The 12,609-nt window shown below is 36.6% G+C and overlaps 2 protein-coding genes across 9 annotated transcripts in view; one reads left to right on the top strand and one right to left on the bottom strand.

Annotated features, from left to right (window-relative positions):
- The window catches only part of LOC125278212 (NACHT, LRR and PYD domains-containing protein 3-like), a 93,553-nt gene extending 90,825 nt beyond the window's left edge, over positions 1–2,728 (bottom strand). For 7 of the 8 annotated variants that reach the window (XM_048207122.1, XM_048207142.1, XM_048207167.1 and 4 more), the window contains exons 1-2: positions 2,669–2,728; positions 1,455–1,545 (exon numbers count right to left, since the gene is read on the bottom strand). In XM_048207122.1, the coding sequence (XP_048063079.1) occupies positions 1,455–1,477 (23 nt within the window). In that variant the 5' untranslated portion in view covers positions 1,478–1,545; positions 2,669–2,728. Of the gene's footprint in view, positions 1–1,454; positions 1,546–2,112; positions 2,519–2,668 lie in introns of those variants that run through there. The other variant, XM_048207132.1, reaches the window with a different exon arrangement.
- The window catches only part of LOC125278251 (zinc finger protein 850-like), a 301,964-nt gene that overhangs the window by 263,985 nt on the left and 25,370 nt on the right, over positions 1–12,609 (top strand). The window lies entirely within an intron of this gene.

The following is a 12,609-nucleotide window of genomic DNA, read 5'->3' as shown; positions in this document are numbered from 1 at the left end:
TTAAATCCTTACGCTCCCCGCCCCCAAGCTCGCGACTCTATAAATACATTGCATAAACAAAGTTCACACAGCTAATATAACCCTCAAAATGGATCTTTACAAAGTGTTCGTCATGCATGCTGCATGCATGCATCGGATCATGTGAGTATAGTATTTATTTGGATGTTTACATTTGATTCTGAATGAGTTTGAGGCTGTGCTCCGTGGCTAAAGCTAACATTACACACTGTTGGAGAGATTTATAAAGAATGAAGTTGTGTTTATGAATTATACAGACTGCAAGTGTTTAAAAATGAAAATAGCAACGGCTCTTGTCTCCGTGAATACAGTAATAAACAATGGTAACTTTAACCACATTTAACAGTACATTAGCAACGTGCTATGCTAATGAAACATTTAGAAAGACAATTTACAAATATCACTAAAAATATCATGATATCATGGATCATGTCAGTTATTATTGCTCCATCTGCCATTTTTCGCTATTGTTCTTGCTTGCTTACCTAGTCTGATGATTCAGCTGTGCATCTCCAGATGTTAATACTGCCTGCCCTTGTGTAATGCCTTGAACATGAGCTGGCATATTCAAAAGTTGGGGGCGTACATATTAAAGGTGCTCTAAGCGATTTGACGCGTTTTTAGGCCCTTTTTTTTTTTTTGTCACATACCGCAAACATCTCCTCACTATGCGCTAGCTGCCTGTCCCCTGAACACACTGTAAAAAAACACGGTCTCTGTAGTCGCCACAAGCTCCGAAAACTGCAATAAAAACAAACTGGTGCAGCCTGGACCACTTAACATAATAAACATGCTCCAGCCAATAACCGACAAGCAGCGTCAATAAGCAAGCTACTTACATTTTAAATGCTCGTTCATGACCGTTTCAGGAAGCACGGAGGGGAGGGCCAGGAGGAGTAGGAGGGAGGGTCTAGCTAGCCTCTGTTTTGTTTGACAACACTTCGAACGTCAACAGGAAGTTACTCCGCTCAGAATCGCTTAGAGCGCCTTTAATGATCCCAACTGTTACGTAACAGTCGGTGTTATGTTGAGATTCGCCTGTTCTTGAGAGGTCTTTTAAACAAATGAGATTTACATAAGGAGGAAACAGTGGTGTTTGAGACTCACTGTATGTCATTTCCATGTACTGAACTCTTGTTATTCAACTATGCCAAGGTAAATTCAATTTTCCATTCTATGGCACCTTTAAGTGACCAAAAAAACATATATTTGGATTAATTCAGTGTGGTCGTGTCTAGAAAGTAATTAACAAATTATTAATGATATTGTCTATAGAGCAGATGGGGCTTTATAGATGATGTCAGAGTTAATTTAAGAAGTTTAAAACTTAAGTTGTTCAAAGTATTTGTAAATATAAAATGATGATTAAAGTTGTGTTATTCACAGTAAAACACAAAATCCAGTAGAGTTAAAAGTGAAAACAGACGCAGTGTTACCTGTGTTTCTCTGAGAAACTCATCTTAGAGAGAGAGTCCTTTCCTCGCTCAGATAAACTGACACTGAACACAGATCAATCAATCACTCAACCTGGAAATGACACCATTTCACAGAGATGAGGAATTATTGAAGAACATAATGAAGAATACTAGGTTACCAACAACAGCAAAAACAATGAATAAAATAAAGTTAAGTTAAATAAATAAAGTTAAATAAAGTTAAAGTTACAAACAAATATATTGACATGTAAAATAACTGAATGATTTTAATAATTTCAGATTAATGAGTTTAACTGATTCATGGATTAAATATGAATTCAGTGAACAACAGAAATTTACATTGTGTTTAAAACCAGTTTGTTATATTCTCTATTGAAGTTTAATATCATTTTACAATCATATTTATCCAATCTTTATTAATTGTTTAATCGTTTGTCATTTAATCATTACTTCAATTTTACAATGATACTTTAAAATGATCCTAAAAAAATGATTGAGTAAAAGTAACCTGAATTATAATGGTCATACTTTATAATAACTATTAATCATGATTAGTATATGCTCCTTCTACATGCCTACTGTAAATGTCTGGTTCAAAAATACTTTCGATTTGGCATCACGAAAACAGGCTAAACGGGAAGAGAAAATGAGAGAAAACCTTCAGAAACATTCGTTTTCAATTGCCCTTTCTCCATAAACTTCATGTTTTATCATCCGTGGCCTTCAAAAGACTGCAATTTCTGGAAGATTCTTCATTTGTTGGATCTGGTTCGGATTATCAACAGGTGTTATGGATCATAACTGAGGTCATGCGCATGCAGGTATGTTCACCTGTATTTCCAGCAGATGTTCGACTACCACAGATTCGTCAGATGCGATATTTCACGGATCACAGATTAAAAACATGTTTCATCAGTTGTATAGTATGCACAATAAAGCGCTTTGATTTCGCAATGTATTTAATGCTCTTTGTTTGAGTATTTAATGCAGTTTCACGGCAGTTTACTTTATTTTCGGTTGACGCTCAGAAACCTCGCCCATATTAACATGAACAGTTTCAAAGTCTTTATTTCAGTGGATGATCAGTCAGCGAACTTAAGTAAAACTGTAAGTATTTATATATATATATATATATATATATATATATATATATATATATATATATATATATATATATATATATATATATATATATATATATATAATAGAGATACCTTATTTTACTCTTTTATAATCTCAGGTCTCCTGCATGAACAATCATCTCTGAAGCCTCGGTATTCTTATCAGGGGCGGAGCCAGACATTGTAAACATCCGGGGCTTAGCCCAAATCAATATTTGTCCAATGACATTTTAATTTTCTGTTAACAGCTTTACTGACATGAAAGGAGCTTTTGTTGTAGTATTGTTGTTCATAAAATGTACATTATTTGACACTGTAATTTGTAAAAGTTTGTTGGGTGTATCTCCTCTAGGGGGGCAGATGCCCCCCCGGAAGAAAATGTTGTACATTTTAAGGTTAAATGCATCAATCTGGTGCACTTTGAGAGCTCAAAAACTTAAAAGCTTAAGCCCATACAGTGTGCACATTGAACAAAGAAACAGCATTGACTTGTACCTGGACAAGAGGGCTCAAACATCTTTATAGTTGTGATATAAAGTCTCAGTCTACATTGTTTTTGGATGCCAAATAATTATTAATAAAATAATAATATAATAATGTTTTAATATTATATAATTATTCATGACAGCAATTTCCATATATTGTAACACATGCACTCTAAAATAAATGACAATTTTATTAGTTACTAACTTTACACAACAGTATAGGGAAATTACAACACTTTTGTACCAATTTCTTTTTAAAAGATAAATCCTTGAGCTTTTATTTTGATCACCAGCTGATTGCGTGCGCAAATTTTGCTGTTTTATAAAGGCACAAAGCCATATCACGGTTTCGATTTTAGCTCGTTGGTAAAATACAACGTAGAGACCATTTAAGCTTTGTATGTTTTAAATTTTCGGTTTATGATAAAACGGTGGCGGGGGCACAGGGTCATTGGGAAACACTGAATGAATGTTTAGCTGACAAATGTGCTAAAGTTGTAATATCAGCTGTTATATCCTATCCAACTGGACCGAACGAGGGTCTCGAGGCCTGCCGCTGCTCTGAGTGAGTGACAGGAGGCGCGTCTGTGTTCAACTGCGGTGTGCGTGAACGCGCTGTTGGAGAGAAGAGAGAAAGCGCTGCCGGTGTATGGATATGACGAATACTGTAGAAAAGCGATATTGAACTGTTTAACATATTTTAATAGAGAAAAATTAGAAAAATTATATTTTGAGAGCACTGTTAAGAAAGCTCAAACCTGAAAGATTCAGGGCTTTTGGGAAAACATTCGGGGCTCCAGCCCCCTTAGCCCACCCCTAACGCCACCCCATAATGCATCTAACGCCTGTTTCACACTGCAGGCGTAAACTGCACGTGAGCAGCGCATGAGCCATTGATTACCAAGCAAAGGAAACAGTCGTGTACTTTTTATGCGTGAGAAGGAGTATGTCACAACACAGATGCATGAGACCAATGCCAGAGAATGGGCACGTCGCCACCACAATAAATTAATATCTTACCCAGTGGCATAACTTTGTTTTAAAAAGTGGGTGGGACAGGAATGTGTGTTGTAATAATAATTGTATTATTACAAATAATAATATGATAGTTTCTTCCTTACATCTGCTATAATACATCCCATTCATTCTCTATGGTAGTGCTTAACAATACGGATGCAATATATTTTTGACCACAGGTAGATTTCATGGCGCTGTTTCGCCTTTTTCGTGGCGGGACATTTAAATAGCGAGGTGTCATCTGCCAGTCATTCGCTGCAGCGGAAGATAGGAGACGCGCGATTACATATTAATTACAAAAAGGTTCGTATTGTGTTATTCTGCACAACACCTACTTACAGAAAAATTACGCGACTTTATTTAACTAAATCACTACGTGTCTGTCCTATTGTTTTTCTCAGTAAGTCTTAACATTTTACCTCAGGTTTTACGCTTTTATGTCACGTCTGTTTTATCTCAGAGATCAGCGCAATAAGCTTACAAACCTAAAAGGTAAGATGAATTCTTTACTATTTTTAGGAAATAATTTGTTGTTTGTTGTTATCATCATCATCATCATCATCATCATATAATCGTTTTGTTTATTGTTTTAAATGGTTTGTGAAGTTTAATGTAAATAAAAACAAGCAGCCTAGCCTATGATTCGGTTAGCAAAATTAAATTGATAAATTACAGTAAGCCAAACTTGATAGAAAATACAATACAATTTATTGGAGTATCTTTAGGTATCACTAAAAGCTTGTTCATTTAACTTTTATAAAATGTTTTGTGTGTGTATATATATATATATATATATACACACACACACACAAAATGTTTATTGACCACAGTAGAGCATGAGATATCAAACAGGTGAGTAGAATGGATGCAGATGATGTTCAGAGGGTGATATAAGGAATAGTTACTGTCCTTTTCGTTGCAGGGAGATATACGCTGGAGCTTGGAGATCGCTGGAGACACTTGGAGCTGACTGGAGCACACCCACACAGTAGACGAGGCACACATAGGGAAGGAGACACGCTGGAGACAGGTGAGTATACGAAGAGGAGTCCTTGAGGTAAACATTACAGGAAGTATATGCGAACGAGACCGGACATGGAGTGCTGTGTGAGTGTGTGCTTTATAGTGCTGCTGAAGAGTGGGGTGATGAGGTGCAGGTGGCGGTGATCAGTACTCTGGAGATGGTGTGCGCTGTGATTGGTTGAGGTTGGAACCTGACTTGTCTGTGACATATATATGCATGTATATATATATATATATATATATATATATACACTACCGTTCAAAAGTTTGGGGTTAGTAAGATTTTTTTATGTTTTAAAAGAAGTATCTTCTGCTCACCAAGCCTGCATTTATTTGATTAAAAATACAAACAAAAACAGTAATATTGTGAAATATTATTCCATTTTAAAACAGCTGTTTTCTATGTCAATATACAGTAAAGTGTCATTTATTCCTGTGATCAAAGCTGAATTTTCAGCATCATTACTTCAGTCTTCAGTGTCACATGATCCTTCAGAAATCATTCTAATATGATGATTTGATGCTCAAGACACATTTATGATTATTATCATAAATTTATTTATCAAAATGTGTGTGTATATATATATATATATATATATATACAGTGGCATGAAAAAGTATGTGAACCCCTTGCAGAATCTGTGAAAATGAGAATTATTTTAATAAAATAAGAGGGATAATAAAAAATGCATGTTATTTTTTGTTTAGTACTGTCCTGAGTAAGATATTTTACATAAAAGATGTTTGCATTTAGTTCACAAGACAAAACAATAGCTGAATTTATTAAAATAACCTCATTCATAAGTATGTGAACCATTGATTCTCAATACTGTGTGTGGTTACCTGATGATCTACGACTGTTTTTATGTTTTGTGATAGCTGTTATGTAAAAAGAAAATATAAAAAATAAAAAACATAATACTGTTTTAATTGTAATATACTATATGCTAATTATGTTATTTCATTAAGTATTTTAATGTGGTCATGATTTCAGGTATATCAGCATGAAGAAGACTGTCTTTTTTCCCGGGAGAGTCACCATGTCCTTCAGGAAAGGCCCTTCAGGCCATTTACGACAGGACCCATCTGAAGAGGCAAAAATAATTAAAGATAACCCTTCTTTGCAGGACAAGTCAGCACCTCAAAGAGAAGATCTGGTCAAGACCAATGCCCGTTTTCTTGTTTTACACAGAGGAGGGGATGTCTCTTACAAGCAAGAGGTGTTAGGAGAATATGTTTTTCAGTTTGGCAAGTACAAGGGCAAGTCCTTCAGGTGGTTATTGGAGAATGATGTTGGCTACGCTTTGTACCTGTCCAGTAAGGTTGAGGAGGAAGAACAGGCTGGGCAGTTCAACCCAGAAGGTCCTTGCAAGGATAGCCTCATTTCCTTTCTTGAATATTCAAGAAGCTTCAAGGAAATTGAGGATCTTAAACAGTATCTGTCTCAAAGGCCAGATCCAGTGCCAGTCTTGTCAGAGCATGACAATATTGTTGGATTTGGAACAAGAGCACAAGATACTTGGAGAAAAATTTGGGATACCAGGGCTGATGGATATGCTTCCTTTATAATGAGGCAGAAATGTGTTCCAGGTAGTAAAATGTATCTGTTGCAGCATATCTTTTAAAGCAGCAGCAAAACCAACTGGCCAAAAACCCTCTTCTGTTGCCCTCACCATCATCTTCCACTGCAAGGCCTCTGGTTCCTTCAAGTACTGCCTCTGATCATCCAGGTGAGTTAATAAAATTCATGCATATTTGATTAAAAGTCTCCTGATGCATTAAAGACTTCTGGTGCTTTTGTTTTATTTCATAGTAATGGAGGAGGATGAGGAACTGGAGAAGATGATGTTGAGTCTTTCTCCAACAAAATATCTCACACAGCCGAGTAAGTGAACCAACAATCATTTTCAGTGTCATGTTTTTTATATGTAGCCATGTCTTGTTCTTTATGAAATTAAGTTGCACATACTTCAATGAAACTATTCATATTTGAATGCTTAATTAAGTCTGCAGCCCCTGGATCCACAGTCTTGTCTAAAAGAGGTTATTTTCCACATCAGTTTTGGGGGATTATTCTGTTATAGACAGATTTATCCTCCATTTCTGATTTTGAATGATTTTGTTTGTTGTTTTGGCAGTGTTCTTGCCTGTTCTAAAACACATTCTTTTGTTCTACTAACTACTTTTAAGGGATAAACATACCAGTGACGAGGGTGAGTGCACTTCATGAATTGTATGCATGCATGCTATTTAATTGAATTTGTTGTCTTTAAGTAAAAATTCTACTTATATTATAACAATTAAATCTGAACATTGTTAGAATTTTCAAACTAGAATCTTTAAATAAATTATGATTGTAGTCACTGTTTTACCAGTTTTGACCATTTTATTTTAAACAAAATAGACAAAACAGTGAAAACATGCACATTCAATGTTTTATATATATATATATATATATATATATATATATTTTTTAATACATGTCCTTTTCTTTGTTCAATGCAGTTCTTCCTCAGCCTCCACCATCAGTCTCCCATTCTCCCATTCCACCAGCTCCTGTGTGTAGGACTTCTTCACAGGGTAAAGGCCCTGTACCTACAGCACCTGCACCAACAACCTCCACACAGACTGAGGACCTTAATATCCAACAATGCAGCTTTGGTGAGCATACGAGACTTCATTCAAAAACATTAGTAAATTAGAAATGTTTCCAAACTTTTGACAGGTACTGTAAAGTTTGTAACATCATCACAAGCAGTCTCCCATTCTCCCATAATTTTTATTATGATTATTTTATGATATATATTATGATTATTTTAATTATTTAATATGATTATTTTAATATGATTTTATTATTATTTATTATTGATTAAGTATGCAGCTGAAGTAAAATTGAAGTGAACTTCACAGGGGCGCTGAAAAGACATACACGCATTATACCTTCGTTAGCATACCACACTCCTAATATTATAAAGAGTCTTGACATGTGTTCTATGTGTTTGCATGCATTTACATTACTACTTATTAAAACATTTACTTAGGGACAGTACTACAGGGTATTAGAATGACATTACATTTTTCTGTGTTAGGGAGGCATAAACCACCAGCAACACTCTCAAAACCAGACCGGCCTGATGAATATAGTGCCATTGCATCTCCACGGCCAGGGGTGAGTTTCCCGAAAGCATCGTTGGTGAACCATGGTCGTAAGTCCCATTGAACTCTATTGGTAACGACGGAACTTGCGACCATAGTTCGCTTTGGGAAATGCACCCCAGGTTGGTATATGGACATGTACATATGCCGACTCTACTGTAAGGATATGCCTGTTTCTGATCAGTGTTGTTGTTTTTCACCAATTCCCTTCACTCCAGTGAGGGTTCCATCGCCTTTGAGACCAGTTCAGGAAATGGGAGCGTTTAGCGGAAGTTCTACCTGGAAGACTCTAATGCACGTCATTGCTCATTATCTAACCAATCATTACACGTCACCTGAGTATATAAGTTCTGTTCCCACCCACTATCGTGTTCGCAGATACCATCGCCGGCGTTCAGTTCGCAGTTGAGGTTCCTCACGACGCATGTACAGGCCTATAATTGTGATTATCTAAATATTCACACAGACAATGTTAGCGGTAGTCCAATGTACTATAATGTGAAAACGTTTATTTTAGATGGGATATAATGCTGCAGCGTCATTTAAGTTCACGTTAGCCTATCATTTTGAACATTCATTGAAGCGGTCGCGCTATGAGAGTGATCGTATTCACCGTCTCAAATTTCAGAAGTGTTTTCGAATTTCGAATTTCGTTTCAGCAATATCATCAAAGGGCCTAGCCATGGGCGTACGGGACACCCCCGCAGCCCCCGCGGTGCGTGGGGGCCCCCACCCTATGATGGGCCCCGTCGCAGATTCACTTATCTATGTAGCCTTTGCTTTTCTTTTCTTTTTTTTTAGAACTGAACTCAATTGACTAAAGATGAAAATAAAGCATCCAACTGAAGCCCAAAAATGCAAGCAGAAGATCATAGAAAATAAATTACCACAAAAGGGGGGGAAATTCACTGTTGTTTCCATCGCTGTTATAGCCAAGACAACAGCAAGCTTTGATGCGCTGTGTTACTGATAGCAGACGTGTGCCGAGACAAATAAATATGTTCGGTCTTTGCTGAGACATTATTATTGGCATTATTATTATTATTATTATTATTATTATTATATTGCCCAAACTTACCCCATCGCCAGCTCTGCTAATGGTCATCTACCGGAATGTCTGAAGTTCTTTTCCAAATGTAGCCTAGCCGAGTTATTTCTTTATTCTTTTACTGTAAATACATGCATTTAGTTTAGGCCTATATCATTTGATGCACCGATCGAAATTACTGAAAATTTGCGGCTGCAACAGCATTTTACGCGTTTGTCTAGAAGGGAACCTTATATAGCCTATACGCAAATTTGTGTCTAGAATTTAGACCAGATAAAATACGAAAAATTTATATAATAAAAATTAAAAATAATATAATAAAATAAAATAATAAAGTAATGAAGAAATTTTATAAAAACAGAAAGACGTCAATTGCTTCAGCCTTATTCAAACGCCGCGGAAACATGGGTTCGTTTGTTACGCAATCCATTCCACACCAGATGTTCTTGGTTTTCTTCCTATTTATTAAATATAGCCAATTGGTTGATGAAACATTGATTGAAATTAACATACAATTTCTACAAAACGAAATTCACTTTAAAGAAAGACTTACTATAAAACAAAACTTAATGAAGTGGTCAAACTTATGTCTGACCCGCTGCATGTCTCCCGACATTGCGCATCCGTCATGCTATTCACTTTTCATAATCAACATTGGTGACATTTAAAAAAATAATAATATTAGGCTATAGTCCAATATTTAAATATAAATATGAAACTAAATTGGCTACATTTTTTATCCCTCTGGCCGACGAAAGCGCCGGCGCGTTCTGATGGATTTTTCCTCATGACAGCTGAAACAACTTAAAATAGGCCTTCTGACATTTTTGGCGATAGCCTACAGATTAATGCAAAACTACAAATGGTCTACTTTTATTTGTGTACGCTCACAATAACAATAAAACCTTTACTTTTGTAAAATAAAATAAATAAAAAACTGGGTGCGCTTTCAACTGTCTCTGCGAGAATCTTTCCGAAACGTCTCAAAAATTAACTTAAACTCGGTGAATAATTGTACCTATAAGAAAGAAACATCTCCATTCGATAAGAAATTTGTAGGTCTGTATTAAATAAGAGGGGATCTATCCGCTGGAACGTGTTGTTTCTGAAATCATGGCCAGTGCTCGCTGCTGCTGTTAACAGTTCTCTTGGCCCTCGTTCACACGCGCAGTCTTCACACAGACAATCGAGCGTTTCGTTCTGGTAAAAGCACAAAACAAAATGCACAAAACGTTTCCTTGCTCTTGATGTACAATCACTGATGAACACCATTGTTTTAATGAGTAAATTAGCCTAAATATTTATTCCTGCCGGTATTTTAGTCTGCGATATCAAAATCACTAAACATTAGCCTACATCATATAATATTATTCAATAATAACATCAAATGAATCAATGCAATGATGATTCACTGTTAAATCAGTTTTTGTAAATTGTGGGGGAGATGGACTTAGATGCACAACAAATTTTAACACATGACATCACTGCTTGTGGGAGGGGCCCCATCTCATTCTTCGCGGGGGGGCCTCAAAGACATGCGGTACGCCACTGGGCCTAGCTATCATCAAAGCAATCTTCAATATTCTCTCGTCATCACTACAGCAGCCACTTCATCTCAGTGATAAGTATTTTCATCATTTTATGCATTTTGATGTCGTTGGGTGTGTATTTGTTTGAGATGGAATGCTCGTTCGCATTGTTACATTCATAGCATGTCGTAATGATCCGCGTGAAAGCGGAGTTGGACTCATTGTCTAACAGTGAAAGAACGACACGTTTTGTAAATTGGGTACGCATGGTGCACCATAGTGTAGAGTGACTTCCCTTGTAACATTAGAGGCAGAAACATGATTATGTCCTGCGTGGTAATAAGGCTATGTCGTTTGCATACTGCTTATAAAAAATTACCTGTACGTGTTACATTTCTGCAGTTAAAGTCTCCGTCTATGTCCTATGTGATCAGCTTCATGCAAGTGCACCAGATTTTCACTTCGGTAAAGTTGGTTTTATATTCGCACATTCGGACTTCTGATAAATTCAGACTTTCCAATAAATGTGCAATAAATTAATGTTTGCGAATTTTAAGCAGCGACATGATATTGACAACCAACGATTGTCAACTTACAACATTTTTCACAGTCGATCAAAATAGGCAAGTATTGTTTTAATGGCATATTTACTTGTGAATGTCCACTGAATGTCCAATGTAGTGTGATTAACAAGGCTACTGAATACGGATGTCCGAATGTGCGAATATAAAACCAACTTCACCGAAGTCAGATTTTCTTTGTGCAAAAAAGGGACAGTCGATTTCATTCCATAGTTATTGCGTTATCTTTCTGCGACTAACGTCATATATTGTGATATGACAAATTTAACAGATTATTTGAATAACCCTTTTCGGAAAGTAATTCTAGAACATTTAGGGTGATTTAAATTAAATGAATGGTGTTTTAAATATTTCAGGTAAGTATTCAGATCCAGGAAATGATTAATGTAAAATGACACTGTATATTTATTAAATGAATTTAATTTACCTGTGCTAAAGGCACAATCTCGGCGTGGAATCGTGGGCGCGATTGCCAACGAGAGACTGATTTCAGTGCCACACGCGAGTCCCAGCCTGCACTTCCAGGAATAGGAATGAGTCAATTCATTCTACTGAAGTAGGCTTACTTGCAAGTGCTTAAATACTACTCACACAGGTACGTTTATTTTATGAATTAAAACTGAGGTAACGCATCGCAGTTTCACTTGGTCTAACGTTACACTTTTATATTAAACCGCATCTGAGTGTTAAAGTTGTAGACTGCTATTCTATTAGTCTGTTGACCGTAAGCAAGATCAACAGTATGATATTCTAACATTCTATCGTGTTGAGCTACATAACATTAATTCGTCTCGTGTACTTTTGCTCACCTGTCTATTAATGTACTAGAGCGGCATCTGTTAAGTCGAGTTAGTCGCAAAGCTGTTGCATTTCGTAAACGCTATGCTGATGTTCATCCTCGCTCCAATTCTTATTCCAAGTTTGCTTGCCATTTTCCATAGTGTTGAATGAAACCGCGTGCCACTAGACATCACGCAGCTGTCAATACTGTTTCCACGGTTACTATCAAAGACTATAGAATAACACACGACGTGTCACTCGTTTTGTTTCGAATGGGAGAAAATAGGTGTGTTCGACATCGGCTGCGGCTGGATGTAACCGATCGGCGAGATTAGCCGCGTGCAGGCGGGGAGGAGCTGAAAACGGAGACGTGAAGTCGGACACTTTCTGCTTCCCGTAGTGACGCTCGCGCTGC

The sequence above is a fragment of the Megalobrama amblycephala genome, linkage group LG1 (assembly GCF_018812025.1).
Source record: "Megalobrama amblycephala isolate DHTTF-2021 linkage group LG1, ASM1881202v1, whole genome shotgun sequence".
NCBI lineage: Eukaryota > Metazoa > Chordata > Actinopteri > Cypriniformes > Xenocyprididae > Megalobrama > Megalobrama amblycephala.
The sequence above is the reverse complement of the archived record's forward strand: the minus strand, read 5'-3'. Positions and strand labels throughout refer to the sequence as shown.